General features: G+C 38.4%; 2 protein-coding genes across 5 annotated transcripts in view; one reads left to right on the top strand and one right to left on the bottom strand.

Moving 5' to 3' along the window:
- The window catches only part of tns2a (tensin 2a), a 106,082-nt gene that overhangs the window by 10,539 nt on the left and 76,772 nt on the right, over window positions 1–18,771 (bottom strand). For all 4 annotated transcript variants that reach the window (XM_051662278.1, XM_051662279.1, XM_051662281.1 and 1 more), the window contains exons 19-23: window positions 18,408–18,567; window positions 17,086–18,149; window positions 11,873–12,004; window positions 3,446–3,541; window positions 900–977 (exon numbers count right to left, since the gene is read on the bottom strand). In XM_051662278.1, the coding sequence (XP_051518238.1) occupies window positions 900–977; window positions 3,446–3,541; window positions 11,873–12,004; window positions 17,086–18,149; window positions 18,408–18,567 (1,530 nt within the window). The remainder of the gene's footprint in view (window positions 1–899; window positions 978–3,445; window positions 3,542–11,872; window positions 12,005–17,085; window positions 18,150–18,407; window positions 18,568–18,771) is intronic.
- Window positions 1–18,771, top strand: part of LOC127420260 (forkhead box protein P1-B-like) — a 120,539-nt gene that overhangs the window by 47,303 nt on the left and 54,465 nt on the right. The window lies entirely within an intron of this gene.

The raw sequence follows: 18,771 nt of genomic DNA, 5'->3' as shown, positions 1-18,771 counted from the left end.
TTAGAAACACCTGTACATCTAATTTTTCATGTGATTTTCTAATCAGCCAATCATGTGGCAGCAGTGCAGTGTATAAAATCATGCAGATACGGGTCAGGAGCATCAGTTAATGTTCACATCAACCATCAGAATGGGGAAAAAATGTGATCTCAGTGATTTAGACCGTGGCATGATTTTTGGTGCCAGACAGGCTGGTTTGAGTATTTCTGTAACTGCTGATCTCCTGGGATTTTCACACACAACAGTCTCTAGAATTTACTCAGAATGGTGCCCAAAACAAAAAACATCCAGTGAGCGGCAGTCCTGCAGATGGAAACGCCTCGTTGATGAGAGAGGTCAATGGAGAATGGCCAGACTGGTTCGAGCTGACAGAAAGGCTACGGTAACTCAGATAACCACTCTGTACAATTGTAGTGAGCAGAATAGCATCTCAGAATGCACAATACATTGAAACTTGAGGTGGATGGGCTACAACAGTAGAAGACCACGTCAGGAACTTTATTAGGACCATAGTGTTTCTTATAAAGTGCTCAGTGAGTGTACATGATCACTAAATAATTCCTATACTTCCATTTGTGAAATGTAATAGTTTTGATAACTTTACTATTATTTTAAATGGTGAAAAATAGTAAGAGTTAAGAATTGAGAGTACAGTAGGTGTGTCCAAACTTTTGAATGATAGTTCAATCTTTGCACAATGTTGCTGTACTTTTGAAGGCTTAAAGCAACCATTCATTTCATGCCTTTTAATACCCCAAAAAGCCTCCTTTTCATAAATATGAAACTAACCATAACCTTATACTTTTGTCGAAGTTGTGATAGTGCTTTCAATGCACCATGATATGTCAGCATGGTGTGTTGAGCTGGCTGTGAGTATTGATGTGCACTGTTCTGTTTACCTTTCTCTGGGATGCGGAGGGCACAGGGCAGAGAGATCGGTGTAATGGAATGCTGATACACAAGTGCTGAAAGACTCCCTACCAGTGACAAAACACACAGAGAGATCAGAGCTCATCATTTCATTTTCATAACAATTCAACATTATTTACCTTAGAAAATGATTGCAAAAATAACAGGCTGAAGCCAGATGGTAACTAATCACAGTCGCACAGACATAAAGAATTTCTGCTCTTTGGTGCTCAAATACCGGAAAAAATAATATAAACTCAACATTACAGTTGTAAGCTTTATCTAAACTTCTAAAACTCATGGCTGTACTTTCACTCTCTATGAGGCAAAGTTCACAGCTATTTGGCATATTATGCGTTCTGCTAGAGTACATGGCAGAGATATAATGGAGATTGGACTGTATTGCTGTCTGAATACCTTGCATGCACAGAGCAAACAGATCCCCCACGCAGATATCTCAAAAAAGTGCAAACTCATTTTCACCCTAACCGGAGCGCAACTCCCAGGCAGTTCCATACACTACACATTTTTACTCAGATAATGGTCTTTCAAATGCAGATCAAGTCCAGTCTAGAACCAGAGATTTTCATTGGGGAACTTTGTGCATCTCATTTGAAAGTTACTGAGTTTTCACCTCCACTTATGTCCATAAGAGGAGGTGAAAAATCTTATATATCTTTGCACAAACAAGGCTAGTAAGTATCTTTAACAAACTTGTCCCATGTTAACACGTATATTGTATGTCTCGTGGCTATACTTTGGAAAATGTTACGTTTATCCTGGTGCAATGGCTTGCCATTTTGTTTATAAACTGAGGGACTTTGTTTATAAAGTTAAAACAATTTTAATTGGTTATTGACAGCATCATAGAGCATATCTTGCATTTAATCCTCCTATGGTATTCGGTCATTTTTGACCGAAATAAATTTTCCTCATTTAATAATTTTTTGTAATTTATCTGAGCAGTACAAGACTTGGTGACCTTTCCTCCATTTGCCATCGTAACATACAAAAAAAAAAGAAAAAAGAGAAAGAAAAAAAAATTAGATTCGATAAGTCTAAGTGGTCGTAAAATAACACCTTTGGTATCTGTGGGCAATATTGACCGACCATTGAAAATAAATGAGAAAGACCAAAACACAGAGCAATTTTGTTTTTTTTATCTGTCAAATACAATCAATAAATCAGTCACAATGCAGAAAAAACTGACATAAATTACAGTGTAAGACTAAAACATCCTCAGTGCAAAACATACACACCCACTCATACACACACATTTACGCAAACACAAAAATTAACTGGTAAGACTATAACACAGAACTATTTTTTTACATTTGTCAAAAATAAATAAATAAATCAGTCATAATGCTAAACACACACACTCAGAAATGAAGGGGTGAGACAATAACACACTCAATGCAGAACACACACAACACACACACACACACACACACACACACACACACACACACACACACACACACACACTAACAAAACCAGGGCATCAACAAGTGGAGCTCTACAGCCATGTCTTGGTCACTGTTGGCATTACAAGTCATCTGTTTTTTTCCAGCTGATGACAGCAATCTGACACACACACACACACACGTGCGCATGTGCTTGAAAAATGTATTTGTACTTTAGAAAGCTTGAAATTGCAAAATGTTTACTCTGATTCGTCTGTTTTATACTCTCATAGAATTTTCAGAATTTTGCAGTTAATTTCTGTTCCTTGATGTTCATTTTCTTGAAATTATTATGCATTTACTTTGAGTTAATACATTTTTGTGTTTGAAATTATTTATTGGTAGAAAAATGCTTATTCTGTGTCTTCTCTTTGTAACACCATGGTCAGGTTTGATTGCAAGCATAATGACATTAACTGCAAAAACTGACACTTACATTTTAAAATGCTAAACTTTGACAAACAATAGTTTGATAATGTCTAAATATATATACACAAATGCATATATTGTGATAAAATATAAAATTAGGTTAAAAAAAGCCATCAGACTACACAGTAGGTGGCTACAGCCATCTACTGGCTGTTACTGGCATGACATGGTTTTCAAGTCATATTATTTATATTGTTCACCAGATGGCAGCAATTCATGTCACATTCTCATATTTTCTTCATGTTTCAACATATATAAGTGTAGGTTCTGAATTTTTAAAAACATTTTACATTTTTTCTTTATTTGTATATGCAATTTAATGGTAACATTTAGAAATTTACATTTTATTAAGATCAAAATAGCATAAAATCCCAAAAGAAATGCATAATTTTATTGTTCTTACTTCAGGGAAGAAGAAATGGTATCATTATCATCAAAAAAAGGGGTTACACATCTGACCCTTCTGATCAAAAATGACCGCAAATACCAAAGGGAGGTGTCATTTTTCAATACCACAGGAGGGTTAACCCAGAACATTCCTTTAATCTTAAGATTTAGACCAAGCCTAAGATTAATCTGTGTCTGATGAGCAGTCCCATATTAATTTAATGAGAATTCCTGAACTGCACTGTGTTGCTCACCAAAGTAGGGTTCATTGTGACAGCCCTTGATCTTCACTCCTCGAGGGCCTGTCTCAATGAGGAAGTGTCGAACCAGCTGTTCCATAGGGTCTCCCCCTGCTCACAGACAGGAAACAATATGCACAGAGCAGACCACAACATTAATGCACACTATGATGCTAACACTGATTGTATACAAAATCAAGAGGTTTGATGTCTCAAAATGTTGCACTCTGCTTGTTTAATGGATATTTAGACCAACATATGTAATTGTTTAAAGGCAAAGTCGTTTTCCCAAAGAAGTTTCTAATGTTAAATATTTAGTTGAAGGGTTCCAAAATAAATTACAGTGCTCTTGTTTTTACTTGGAATGGTATTAATTATGGCAGTGAATAAATCAATAAGCCAAAAGAGGGGAGAGTACGTGATGCCATGCGAGAAGCAAACGTGTGAGACACGAGCTCTGCGAACATTGCTAGTTTTTTAATTATTTTCATGTTATAATCCGGTGAGATTCGAAACACCCAGTTACATACTTGCTCTTTGAGGTAAACATGGCAAAGAAGTCAAAATCCTCAGACTCTGGAGACATTAAAAGACACTTATGTGTTCAAGCTGAGGCCTCTGGCGGCCCTGCGAGCCGGGGACTCGATTTGGACAGCACGTCGGGAGAAGAAATTCAGTGTCAACTGTCCAACATCTCGGTAATGCTGACGAAGGTTGTTGCTGACTTGGAGGATCTCGCTGTAATACGTCGATCAATTACGGCGATGCAAACAAAATTCTCTGAGTTGGTTACAAGAGTGACAGAAGTTGAAAGACGGATTGATTATCTTGACTCATCGGAAAGGGAATTATCCGCTAATCCAATTCGGACAAAACAGATTTGGAATGAATTTAGGAAAAAATTGAACGACGAATTTAGGAATAACATACAAATTGTTGGAATTCCTGAGCATGAAGAGGGCAGAGATATGGTGAAATTCCTGGACGAGGTCTTCCTGAGTCTGCTCGACATAACAGGCCATAAACTGGAAATCGAGCAAGCTCACAGAGTCCCGGCTCGCAGATCTGCTGAAGGAGACAGGCCCTGATCAATTCTGGCCAAATTTCTGAAATCATCCGATAAAGATCTCGTGTTGCACCAGGCGAGGAGCAAAGGAAAGCTTTCTTGGAAGAATCACAATATTTTCTTGTTCCCGGACCTTGCGAATTCGACAAGAGAGAAACGCGATCAGTTCAGGTAATGCAAGAAACTCACACCAACAGAAGATCGCTTTTGCACTGATGTTCCCGGCCAAACTGAGAATAGAAATGAAGAATGGCAACAGGCACTCTCCTTCATAAATACATTGGAGTAAGCCATTTGATGTTTCTTATTTGTGGACTGACTCGCGGTTGAGGAACTCTATTATCTGAGAAAGCTGGGTGCCATTTTTGTTTCTTTTTGCATTGGCTCCGCCTAGGGACTGGAGTTTGTTTTATGGCATGACTCCAAGAAACCTTTGCATTGATGGAATATCTTTTTTACATATCTGAAGTTCCCGGCCAGATCGAGAATGGACACTATGGATGACTGCAAAATATCTACATGCTCACATAAAGGACATCTTTTATAAAGTTGATGGGCTGAGTAAGTTATGGTGTATTTTTTACACACCTTCGAGACAGTTCTGTTAATGAATCTACATGTTTTTTCTGTTATTCTGCCTGTTGGCTGGCGTCTGTTTTACAAAGTATTTTCTGTTATGTAATTTTGCCTCACAAAATTTGTGCAGAAACACCAGACTTGAATAATCCGATGGCAAATTTATCGCGGGGGTTCTCGTTGGCGTACATGGACTCTTTGAGTTTTGAGGGATTTACGCCGGTTGGTGCTGTCGTGTGCGGGGTTAATGCACACGTTTTTCTTTTTTCTGTTTGTTTTGTTCGGGGGGGAAGTCTGGGGTTTGATTGTTGCATTAATGGGGAATGTGGTCTGTGTAATCTTGTTTTTGACACACAATTTTTATTTTTTATTTTTGACAATTTTTATTATATCAATATGTCAAATGTTAATATGAATAAGTTGTCTCTCTCCACGTGGAATTGAATGGGTTGGACCCTATAAAAAGAAGGAAGGTTATTTCTTTTCTTAAACGTAAGAAATATGATATTGTGTTTCTTCAAGAAACACATCTTTCCCCGCAGGAAGCTGAAAAATTTGGTAAGATATGGGGTGGACGTGTTTTCTTTAGTGCTGGTTCAAGTAAGAGCAGGTGAGTCATTACAATGATAAATAAGCATCTACAATTCAAATGTCTCAAACATATTAAAGATAAATTAGGAAGAGTCATTGTTGTTTTAGGAGAAATTCGGGGCAAAGGTTGATTTTGGCTAATATTTACGCACCTAACGCTGATGGTCAGGGCTTTTTTATAGATCTTGAAGGGATGTTGCAAGCCGCTGGCACCCCTCATGATATAATATTGGGAGGAGACTTTAATCTTTTGATGGACTCAGTCCTTGATCATAGTGAAGCAAATGTGTGCAAGCCCCCTAGAGCAACACTGACACTTCACAGGATGTGTAAAAATCTTGGTCTTGCAGATATCTGGCGACTTTTGAACACATCTGGTAGGGATTATACCTTTTTTTTTATATATATATATATATCTAAGTCCCTCATTTCATCTGTTGTGGATTGCTCAATTGGAAACATTTTAGTCTCAGATCATGCCCTGGTGAACTTAGAGATGTTGCCACATACAGAGAAAAAGAAATCATATAGTTGGCGCCTTAATGTGTCCCTTTTGCAAAATCCTATATGTCTATATGGAGACCAACTGGTCCTCAGTATCTTCTGTGGGCGTGGCTTGGGAGGCACTTAAGGCTGTTCTTAGGGGTAGGATCACACAGTATGCCTTATTCACCAAAAAATCCAAAGCACAAGAACTCGTGGAGTTGGAAGGAAATATTAAAAGTGCCGTGGCAGAGCTGAAGCACCGAATGTCATCTGATGGTCTCAGAGAATTGACCAGACTGAAATACAGATTTAATACTATTTTGTCGCAGAAAGTGGAGTTTTGGTTATTCAGGGCAAGACAGTCATACTTTGAGTAAGGGGACAAAGCAGGGAAGCTTTTGGCTAGATATATAAAGCAGAGAGAGTCTTTTTCTACCATTCCCTCAGTGAAATTTGCTGGTGGTGAAATATTTACCTCAGCTATTGATATTAATAATGCTTTTATAGAATTCTATCTTGATCTCTATAGTTCCACGTTTTCGTCTACTGATGAAGATTTTAGAAACTTTGTGGAACCATTAGAACTCCCTAAACTGATGAAAGAGCAAAAAAACTCTTGATTCTGAGATAACCTTGGAGGAACTTGACGAGGTAATTAAGTCCCTACCTACAGGCAAGGCTCCGGGGCCAGATGGTTTTGCCGCTGAATTTTTTAGATCTTATGCTACAGAACTGGCTCCACATTTGTTAGAAGTTTATTCTGAATCATTAAAGAATGGGAAGCTTCTGCCAACCATGACACAAGCCCAGATCAGTCTGATTCTTAAAAAAAAGACAAAGATCCAAAGAGTGTAAAAGTTACCGTCCAATTTCCCTGATCCAGCTTGATGTAAACATTTTGGCTAACTGATTAAGTAAAGTTATGACATCTCTTATACATATAGATCAGATGGGGTTTATTCGGGGTCGTAGCTCTTCTGATAATATTAGGTGTTTCATCAATGTCATGTGGTTAGTGGCGAATGATCAGACTCCGGTCGCTGCCATCTCACTTGATGCCGAAAAGGCGTTTGATATGGTAGAATGGGATTATCTTTTTAAGATTCTGGAAATGTATAGGTTCGGGAGTATGTTTATTGGTTGGATCAAGTTACTCTTTAGCAGCGGTACAAACAAATGGATTCATTTCAGATTATTTTACTCTGGATAGGGGCACATATCAGGGTTGCCCTCTTTCCTCATTATTGTTCTGTCTTGCCCTGGAACCATTATTTTTTTAATTAATTTTTTTAATTAATTTTATTTATCACACATTATACATTTGCACATATACAGTGAAATTCTTTTTTTTTCACATATCCCAGCTAAGGTGGGGTCAGAGTGCAGGGTCAGCCATGATATGGCGCCCCTGGAGCAGATAGGGTCAAGGGCCTTGCTCAAGGGCCCAACAGTGGCATCTTGGCAGTACTGGGGCTTGAACCCCTGACCTTCTGATCAGTAACCCAGAGCCTTAACCACTGAGCCACCACTGCCCCCATTAGCAGCCGCGATAAGAAAGGAGGATGATTTTCCAAGGGTGACGGCGGGAGGCGTGGCGCATAAGCTTCTGCTTTATGCAGATGATATTTTATTATTCGTCTCTGACCCTATTAAATCTACGTCTTGCCTTCACAGAATTATTCATTCCTTTTCCAAATTCTCAGGATACAAAGTCAACTGGTCTAAATCCAAAGCTTTGGCTTTGACAGCGTACTATCCAGTAACAGCCTTCCAGCCAGGCGCCTTCCAGTGGCCCAAACAGAGCATTAAGTATTTGGGCATTTTATTCCCAACAAATCTGTCTGATTTAGTCAGAGTTAATTTTGACCCTTTAATAAAAAGGTTTTCAAGCGATGTAGACAGGTGGGCTTCATTACATTTATCGATGATTGGGAAGGTTAATGTTATTAAAATGAATTGTATTCCAAAATTTAACTACTTGCTACAGTCTCTCCCGGTAGATATCCCCCTCTCTTATTTCAAGCAATTTGAAGCATAGCGAAGTCTTTCATTTGGAGTGGTAAGCGCCCCAGATTACATTTCAATAAGTTACATTGGCCGATTGACAAAGGTGGGCTAGGCCTACCCAAGACTTTGTTTTATTATTATGCATTCGGTCTCAGACATTTGGCTCATTGGTCGCTTCCACCTGAAAGAGCCCCTCCCTGGTTCTGCATTGAACAAGAACTTCTTGCCCCTATTTTGCCATTGCAAAGCCTTTCCATCAAACTAAATAGAGAAGTTAAATCACACCCCGTTATTTCACATTTGCACTTAGTATGGACAAAAGTGTCCAGAGTGTTTAATTCAGATATTTATCTAAATGTTGCCTCGAGCCTTTGGCTAAACCCCAAACTATGCATTAATAAGTCCCCTTTTTGTTGGTCAGAGTGGATTGCGAGGGGGGTTAATTCACTCGGTGATCTTTATGAGAGTGGTGTGATGAGATCCTTTGAAAATATGGTTCAATATTTTGGGATCCCCAGATCTCAGTTTTTTAGGTATCTTCTGTTACGCCACTTGCTCTGTACTATTTTTGGGAATAGCATACACCCCCCTAAAGCAGCAGAAACTCTAGGAGAGGTGATTTCTGCTTTTGGAAAGGGCCATGAGGCATCAGCGTATTACTCCTTATTAATTCAGAGTCTGGGGGACGGTGTCTCAACCACTCTCAAGAGATTATGGGAGAAAGATTTAAACCTGGAATTGGAGGAGGGAGAATGGGCTAGGATTTTATTAAACATAAAAACTGCATCGAGAGACGCAAGGGTGCGCTTTATACAATTCAAGATTTTACATCGGTTCTATTGGACACCCTCTAAATTGTATAGGCTTGGTCTTAAAGACACACCCACCTGCTGGCGATGCCAATAAGAGGATGGAGACATGGCCCATGTTTTTTTGTGGTGTGCTGAGATTCAGGAATTTTGGTTGACGGTACAGAGTACTGTGTGTGACGTGTTGGGCATTCGGAATTCGTTTTGCCCCAGACTCTGTGTTTTGGGTGATGGAGCGGTCATCGACGTAGGTGACAAATACATAAACAATTGGGTCATCACCAGTGCGATGATAGGCAGACAGATTGTTTTAAGGGGTTGGAAGTCAGTGGGAGCACCCTCAATTCGGGAGTGGTGCGAGGAGATGGGAAGGGTGGCAGCCTTCGAAGAGGTAACGTGTAGAAGGCTGGGGATGGGATTCTTTTATTGGGAAATGGGGTAGATATTTGATGTTTTTGGGGGGGCTCTCGGAGTGGGTCTGTGGAGAGAGAGGTATAGTTTAGAGTTGTAAGTTTATTATATGTGTATATGTATGTATGTATATATGTATATATATATACAGTGCATCCGGAAAGTATTCACAGCGCTTCACTTTTTCCACATTTTGTTATGTTACAGCCTTATTCCAAAATGGATTAAATTCATTATTTTCCTCAAAATTCTACAAACAATACCCCATAATGACAAAGTGAAAGAAGTTTGTTTGAAATCTTTGCAAATTTATTAAAAATAAAAAATGAAAAACAATCACATGTATATAAGTATTCACAGCCTTTGCCATGACAATCAAAATTAAGCTCAGGTGCATCCTGTTTCCACTGATCATCCTTGAGATGTTTCTACAAATTGATTGGAGTCCACCTGTGGTAAATTCAGTTGATTGGACATGATTTGGAAAGGCACACACCTGTCTATATAAGGTCCCACAGTTAACAGTGCATGTCAGAGCACAAACCAAGCCATGAAGTCCAAGGAATTGTCTGTAGACCTCCGAGACAGGATTGTATCGAGGCACAGATCTGGGGAAGGGTACAGAAAAAATTCTGCAGCATTGAAGGTCCCAATGAGCACAGTGGCCTCCATCATCCGTAAATGGAAGAAGTATGGAACCACCAGGACTCTTCCTAGAGCTGGCCGCCTGGCCAAAGGAGAACCTTCCAGAAGAACAACCAGAAGAACAACCATCACTGCAGCACTCCACCAATCAGGCCTGTATGGTAGAGTGGCCAGACGGAAGTCTCTCCTCAGTAAAAGGTACATGACAGCCCACCTGGAGTTTGCCAAAAGGCACCTGAAGGACTCTCAGACCATGAGAAACAAAATTCTCTGGTCTGATGAAACAAAGACTGAACTCTTTGGCCTGAATGACAAGCGTCATGCCAATACCATCCCTACAGTGAAGCATGGTGGTGGCAGCATCATGCTGTGGGGATGTCTTTCAGTGGCAGGAACTGGGAGACTAGTCAGGATCGAGGGAAAGATGAATGCAGCAATGTACAGAGACATCCTTGATGAAAACCTGCTCCAGAGCGCTCTGGACCTCAGACTGGGGTGAAGGTTCATCTTCCAACAGGACAACGACCCTAAGCACACAGCCAAGATAACAAAGGAGTGGCTCCAGGACAACTCTGTGAATGTCCTTGAGTGGCCCAGCCAGAGCCCAGACTTGAACCCGATTGAACATCTCTGGAGAGATCTGAAAATGGCTGTGCGCCGACGCTCCCCATCAAACCTGATGGAGCTTGAGAGGTCCTGCAAAGAAGAATGGGAGAAACTGCCCAAAAATAGGTGTGCCAAGCTTGTAGCATCATACTCAAAAAGACTTGAGGCTGTAATTGGTGCCAAAGGTGCTTCAACAAAGTATTGAGCAAAGGCTGTGAATACTTATGTACATGTGACTTTTTATTTTTAATAAATTTGCAAAGATTTCAAACAAACTTCTTTCACGTTGTCATTATGGGGTATTGTTTGTAGAATTTTGAGGAAAATAATGAATTTAATACATTTTGGAATAAGGCTGTAACAGCAAAATGTGGAAAAAGTGAAGCGCTGTGAATACTTTCCGGATGCACTGTATATTATTTATTTATTTATTTATTATTTTATTCTCTGTATATGTGTGTACTTATGTAAGACCACTGGGATGTTCGTTTGGGGTCGGGTGGGGTTCTTGATTGGGGAGGGGAAGTAGTGGGAGTTAATGTTGATTCATTGTATATATGTTTTGTTTTTCTTTGCTTTGAAAAATCAATAAAAATGTTAATCACAAATAAGCCAAAATAGGCTGTGTGTTATAGTGATTTTACTATAGGTAAGTGGTGTTTTTTGGCTCAGTGTGAAGCGGAGTGTTTAAAACCCCCTTAACCATGGTAAAATGAATGTAACACACAGCCTCTTGTGGCTTATTGCTTTTCTAAAATGGCAGCAACAGCAATATGATCAAAAGACACCAATGTTCTGTTTTTTTACTCTGTATTTTTGTCTTGTTTTTCAGTAAAATCCTCAAAACATCTTTAAAACATGATACATTTTCACAAAATTACGTTCAAGTCTTGTTTTCCGAAAACTCTCATTTACTGAGGTTTATGCTTAAAACAAGAAGTCTAATAAAAATAAATGTAATTAAGAGGGAAAGCAAGTTTATTTTACTACACCATTGGCAAATAATTTTTCTTGCTTTAAGCATTAACCTCAAAGTTTTGTTAGATTTCTCTGCAAACAAAACTTAATATCATACATAATTTTGCTTTATAAGTAAAGGAGTGATTTCATGCAATGTTTAAGCTCTGTTAGAGTACTTCAGGTGCAGTTGTGCATTTTCTGTGCAGACAAGACAGCTTTGGGAGCAACGTTGAAGCAAGACAAATGTTTGTGTGAGGAAATGCCTGCAGTGCAGATGTGCTATACCTTTGCTGCTGTGGTTATTGACGTTGGGAGGCGGGCTGGCAACTTTCAGGGCCAGACCGTAGGCCCCCTGGAAGGAGTTACTGTCTCGGATGAGGAAGGCCCCTGGATCTCTTTCCTTCAGTGCTGCTATAGCTGTTTGACAGGGAAACAGGGCAGTTTAATGAGACATCCCCATTTACAAAAGCATCCAGAGCAGATGTTACAGCAATCTGTTGCAGCATGTGCAAAACCACAATGCCAGTTATAAAAAGACAAGGTTGTTGAACTCCTTTTGCACAGGTAAAACTGTTTAAGCAAAGGTCTCCCACATGGAATGATCTCCAAACAAGCACAAGCTTTCTCTTATAATTTACTTAAAAGGGATTGTTCACCCAAAAATGAAAATTTTGTCATTATTTACTCACTATAAACTGCTATTGTATGGAAATAAGTAATCACGACATTCTTTACAATTAAAGCTGTCGATTTAATTGTTAATTCGGTGCTTTTAATTATATAAAAAAATAACGCATTAAAAAAATAAGTTATGTATGACGGCGTTTTAGTGCCACGCTAAAAAAAAAAAAATCTAAGATTTAGAGAATAAAGTCATAATATTTTGAGAATAAAGTCATAGCATAATGAGATTAAAGTCAAAATTACAAGAATACAATCGTTTATTTATTTTTTTTTTTTTGAGTAAATTGTGAGGAAAGTGACATCAATGTGATGTGGTGGACAACAGCAAAGTGGAGCGTTTGGGTCTGCATCTTAAGTATTTAAATGAAGCCATTGTCATTCCTTTCGCAGCAAACACACCTCCTTTCTATGTAAATAAGGCTCATTATAGATTGTGCTTCATTCACAAGTATAAAAGTAGTAAAAGTGAATTTTATGTAAAACAGATGTTTGTGAACATTTTCAACCCATCATATTAGCAGTAATTCATCAAACACTAATCAAATGATGGAGAAGAGCATTACAGCTTGGCATATATCCAGATTCTTTTTTGTATTGAATATTGAATTTATTCAGGGGAAGGCTACAAGTACACAGTGCATAGAACTATATCCAGATGAACTATTCATATTTACATTGGTCTACATTTCAGTACTGATGTCCATCATTTTAATCCTGTTCTTTGTGCATATATTCAGGTCCCAGCCAAATAAACAAAACTTTAGGCTACATGAGAGCCCCTTATTATGATGCACCACGTGTGCATTCATGTTACAGGCATTTCTTGCGTCACTTTCTTTAATCTCTATAAAGCTAAGAACTAATACATTTGAAACCTTGTCTTACTAAAGTCATCATTATTTCTGTAATTAAATTTTGTAATAGTTCATAAATTTCGGTGCCTTGACAAGGTTACAACTTCCATGTTTGTCAATATTTCCACATTATTTTCATTTTGAGAAGGAAAAACTCCTGGACATATTTGCCAAAGTTTCAGAACCTTTGAACCAGACATCTCCCGTAACACTTAAGTTCTATTTTAATGAGCGATCTGCGCGCTGGTTAGGGAAACAGCCCAAGTTGCTTAAGTTGCAACGTTATTGGGAAACCCAGCCATGGTCCGCTTTTTTGTTGGTTTTTGCTCTCAAAACAATACTATAACTAAGGGGATGTTACCACGTAAGCAAGCCCGCATCTTGCACCTCCCTTGACACGTGCCCACAGGTTGAAAACTCCTGTACTAATGCACACCTCATTCATGAACAGAGAGCTTGCAAAAACTTCCCACAAATTCAGCTCAGCTAACTTGACAATGAAGTTGCACAGTCAATGTTATCTCCCTGGTTAATGGTGTTTACTGCTTGTAAAGACCCAAATGCTCCACTTTGCTGTTGTCCGCCACATCACTTTGTTGTTACTTTCCTTACGATTTATTCTTAAAATATTATTTATATTTTATTCTCGTAATTTTGACTTTATTCTCATAATATTACGACTTTCATTTCATAATGCTACAACTTTACTATTGTAATTTTGACATTATTCTCAAAATATTACGATTATAATCTTGTAATGGTATGACTTTATTCTCAGAATTTTGACTTTATTCTCAAAATATAGTAATATATTAGTATTATATAATATGACTATTCTCGAAATTGTATATATTTTTTTTTTTCCTGGTTACTAAAACGCTGTCATAGTTAATTTAGTGCAATTAATTATATAAAAAATAAGTTATGCCCCCTGACCGAATGTATGAGGAATAAGGAATTTTCCTACCAATAAAGCAGGTCAAGCTTAAAGTACCACCATGTTTTTGCAACTCGCGGTCAGTAGGGGGCAGTCAGAGCAGCTCCAGCTGTACAGGCAAGGCGTAGCTGTCCTGGCATTTTAGAGCTCCTTGAGCTGTACAGGCAACAAACCAACAGAGCAGAGTGCAGGGGTCTCAAGCAGTTTTAAAAGTTTAGAACTACATTTAATTTGACACTGCGTCATGAAAACACAGTGTTTATGGCTCGACACTCTGAAAAACAGTGAAACGCTCCAAAAGCATCCGTCTGACACATGAATACAGATGGAACACAAGAACGCGTGTCCTGTGAGAACAGCCCAAGTCAACAGATTGATCAACTGCAAAATGGATTGCTACAGGGTTCGTACAGATGCTTCAAATTAAATTCGAGGACTTTCAAGGACTTTTCAAGCACATTTTTATTTGTTTTCAAGGACTATGCTCAAGATGTCATTAAACTAATTCTTTACTTGTTAATTTTAAATAAAATGTTTTATTCATTCAGTTAATTTATTTTTATAAAACACCACTTATTACTAGTACAACATATCTCAATGTGCATCTTTAACAACATATTCTCAATAACAATTCTTGGTTCATTCATGACAAAATTGATTATCAATTGTAGTGTGCTCCCTTAAAATGCACTACACTTTCCAACAAAAGTGAATAACTGGGTCCGTAAACAGTAGTCCATATGACTCATGTGCTGTGTTTTCATGTTTTCTAAAGTCACACAACAGATTTATGTGAGGAACTGACCCAAATTGCAAATGGGTCATTCTCAAAAAAAAAAAAAAAAAAAAAAAAAGAATTGTAGAGTTGACTTGCCAACTTACAAAATATTGAGATTTTCCGTTCAGTTCAGTTTTTGCCTATAAACGCTGAGGGTAAACATTTTGAAACATGTTGATGTTAATTTTTATTCATAAAGGACAACTTGGCTGTTGTTCTTTCTTTTATTATTTAATTTTGTTTCACGAACAAAGCAAGTTAACACTAAGTTAACACTAATGGGGGTTAAATGGGTTACAACACCACATTTTGAGGGTTCAATGAGGTACAACACCGAATATTTTTGTGTGAAAATATTAGTTAAAATGTGAATTAACATGCTGGGTAAATCACTATATGCATCTTTAAGCAGCTTCTGAACTTTGGCCTTAAAAACTTTCCCCACTCAAAAAAATGCTAAAACACAAAAAAAGGTTTTAACATTGATAACACCAGTGCCATGAAATCAAGGGACAAACATTCTTTTAAAATGATTAAAATGATTAATAATAATTTTGTTTTGCTTTCTTGCACACTTGTTCGGCCTTGCACTAATGCTTGTATTAAAAATAAGTGCAAAATAAATACATAAATAACTTTGCATGTCATAGAAGTGGTGTACCAGATGAAGGGTACAAGGATTTTTTTTTCAGGCAATTGATAATTTCAAATGTATTTTCTAAAAAATTCGCAAAAAAGAGTCAAGTAATTTCATATGATTAAAGGTTAGGTTATAGAATGATACCTTTTTTATTTTTCTTTTCACTATTTGGAAGCTTTTTCGTGACTAAAATTGTCAAGGGACATGTTTGTCAACATTTTGATATTGACCCAAATGTTGTCAGAAATAACCTATTTTGTGTCTTTACACAAGGGGGGCGCTATACGACTCACAAAACTGATCCTCCATTGATCTGCATTCAAATCTCAGAACGTTTTACATCTCATATAATTTTTTCACTCTGGAGAGTAATTTTTAATTAAAACTGATAGTTGCAAAGATTCATACTTGTTAAATCCGCCACAGCAGTATCTATAAAATATATTATTTTTAAATCCTCCAGTAACAGCTGATTGTGATTGGCCCATTCTGAACAGCGCTGCCAAAAGCAACAGGTGCCACGTGACAGCACCATCTATGCGCTGCCTGCTTCAGCTGTGGTCTGTCCTCGTGTTTTCCAGAAAATAAATAAATACATTTCATTTATTAAATGATTTAAGCAACATATTTTATGATTTTCTATAATTCAAGAACTTTTTAAGCACCTCTTGGTAAAATATTTTTATTTTCAAGAGTTTTCCAGGACTTACATTTGAAAAAGCCAAATTCAAGCACTTCAAGCACTTCAAGCACCTTGTAAGAACCATGTTGCTATGTATAAATAAAGCAAACAATATATTGACTTCTTAAGACACTTTATGTTGTTTAATCAATGCTTTCCTGTCTGCCACAATAATGCATTGTCTTTGAATATTCTGAATTATTATATTTATTATATACAGTATATTATACTTGAAATTATTTTATTATATATAGATTTATCTTTACTTGGGGCCTATTTCAGCAAATATTGATATATGCAATTAATTGCGATGTATCTGATTAATTAATTGGCATATCATGTTATTTTAATTAAAAACTGACAATTGATAACCGTAATTGAAATATATTATTTTGTGTTCTGTAGAAGAGAGAGAGTTATCTGGGTTTGAAATGACCATTTTAGAGTGAACTATTTGCTTAAGATAGTAAAAGTATATTTTTACATTTTCTGAAGAAAGTTCTGCTTGCCCTTAGAAAATTCACCACCACAATGTTAGAAGTAGGTGGTTATTAGGGTGTTGCTATGCAGTTGCTAGGTGATTGCTTACTAATGCTCCAGCTATTTATTTATCTTAAAATTTTGAAGAAAAAAAAATATGTACAGTATGTTCGGTAAAGAAACCTTAAAATGTATTAAAATAATAAAATAGCAATTCTGGTACATATAAAAATACTTTGCTGAAAATATAAGTAAATTATAAAATATGTATATTTCTTTGTAATTGGGCCAGTGAAAATGTTGGTTAGACAAGTAAAAATCTGAACTACTGGCCCAACTGGGCAGCAGAAAAAAAAAACGTATTGTTGAGCCCTGATTTAATTAATTTAATAAAGATAAATAAACCACAGTGACTTGCAAAGCCATCAGGTTTCTCGTCTCACCTTGCTCTCTGGAGATGCCTGGTTTATACCAAAACCGTGAGCTGTCCTGCACAAATTTCACACTGACGGGGCTGTCTATATCACCCTGCACACTGTCATCTCCCTGTCCAGCAGACACAGTCAGCTCTCCAACTGAAGGGGAGAATGTAACGTGGTGCTGTCCAGAGGGTTGGTGACCCACGGATGCCCTCAAGGTTCCAGACCTCCCATTGGGTGAGCCTATCAGCCCGGACGGGCGGCGTTTCTCAGGAAGGGGCGGATGTGGGACAGAGATGGCTGGACACCCTAAGTAGGAGCCTGGTGGAGGAGACGGGGTACAGCAGGCTGGGGCGAGAGGGAAAGTGGGTGTGGAGTTGCCCATTGAGGAGTTTGGGCTTCCCCCTATACTAGTGCACACCTGCATGTGTCCTGCAGGATGTGAAGTTTCAGAGCCCAGCATTAGCTTCCTGCCTAGTGTGGCGAACCCAGGTACTGGGGGTTCAGGTGAGGATGAGCTCTCGTGGTCACCAACAGGCCGTTGTGGGGAAGCAGGGGCAGAGGAAGTAGGTTTAGGGGTGTCTGGTTCAGGAGATGGTGACCCTCCATTAGTCTGCGGGTGAGGTGGGATGGACTCAACAGGGACGGGAGAAGAGGGCTGTGGTGTTGTTGGAGTAACGGAATGTGGGGCTACTGGTTTAACAGTCTCTGGTTGGGCTGTCTGGGGCATAGGTACCGTTTCCCTTGTGGGTGGCGCTGTAGCAGCAGTAGGCGAGCAGTTGGTTTGTGTTTGGCTTGATTCTGATGGGGGTGTTAAAGGGGCGGAGTGTTCAGGTGTGGTGTGGATTTGTGGGGTTGGGGGTGTTGTAGGCATGGAATAGGTGGAGAGTTGTTGGGTGGTGGTGGCCGTGGCAGGGAAAGGGTGTGTCTGAGGGATCTCTTGATTGGATGAAAGTACAGTTTGTTGAGGCACCTGATTGGTGCTGTTGGACTGCAGGGCAGGTGGGTAAGGCCTGTTGTGGGATTGGACTGAACTGTTTTCACTGTTCATCTCTCTCATGTCATATTCACGGACACTCAGACTGGGGCTGGAAAACCAGAGAAAATATTTATTTTACAATGTTAAAAAGTTAGTTTACTTACTCATCTTTTTTCCATATAATAAAAGTCAATGGTGACTGAGGCTCAAACATCTCATTTGAAAAAAGTCATACAGGTTTAACAATATAAGTGTGAGTAAATTCCAGCAGAATTTTCATTTTAGGTTGAACTATCACTTTAAATTAAATCAGAAGTTAACACATTGATTTACAGAGTAATAACCACACAAAGTTGGAGCTAGTTACCTCTCCTGGGTTCGCAATGGACTGCTAGTGTGGACTGGTGTTGGAGGTCCTGAAATATCTGAGGGTGTGGAACATGGAGCATGTGGATCTGGATGTGTCCGCCTTAAGGAACTATGGGTGATGTGACTGCGCCAGCCTATGCCATCTGCACCAGGGCAATCTGACAGAGCAAGAGGATGGAAAAATTGAAGACCATTACAGACTGATAAACAGATATGATCATGCACAGAGGAAATTAAACAACTCAAACTGAATGATAAAGAAGATGTTTTAAACATTTTTTTTTCCGTATGGTGATTCAAAACATGTTTACCAAAGCTATACATTTCAAAGATTTATCTTATTAAATTATATATATTATATG

The sequence above is a fragment of the Myxocyprinus asiaticus genome, chromosome 29, assembly GCF_019703515.2.
Source record: "Myxocyprinus asiaticus isolate MX2 ecotype Aquarium Trade chromosome 29, UBuf_Myxa_2, whole genome shotgun sequence".
NCBI classification, from domain to species: domain Eukaryota; kingdom Metazoa; phylum Chordata; class Actinopteri; order Cypriniformes; family Catostomidae; genus Myxocyprinus; species Myxocyprinus asiaticus.
The sequence above is the reverse complement of the archived record's forward strand: the minus strand, read 5'-3'. Positions and strand labels throughout refer to the sequence as shown.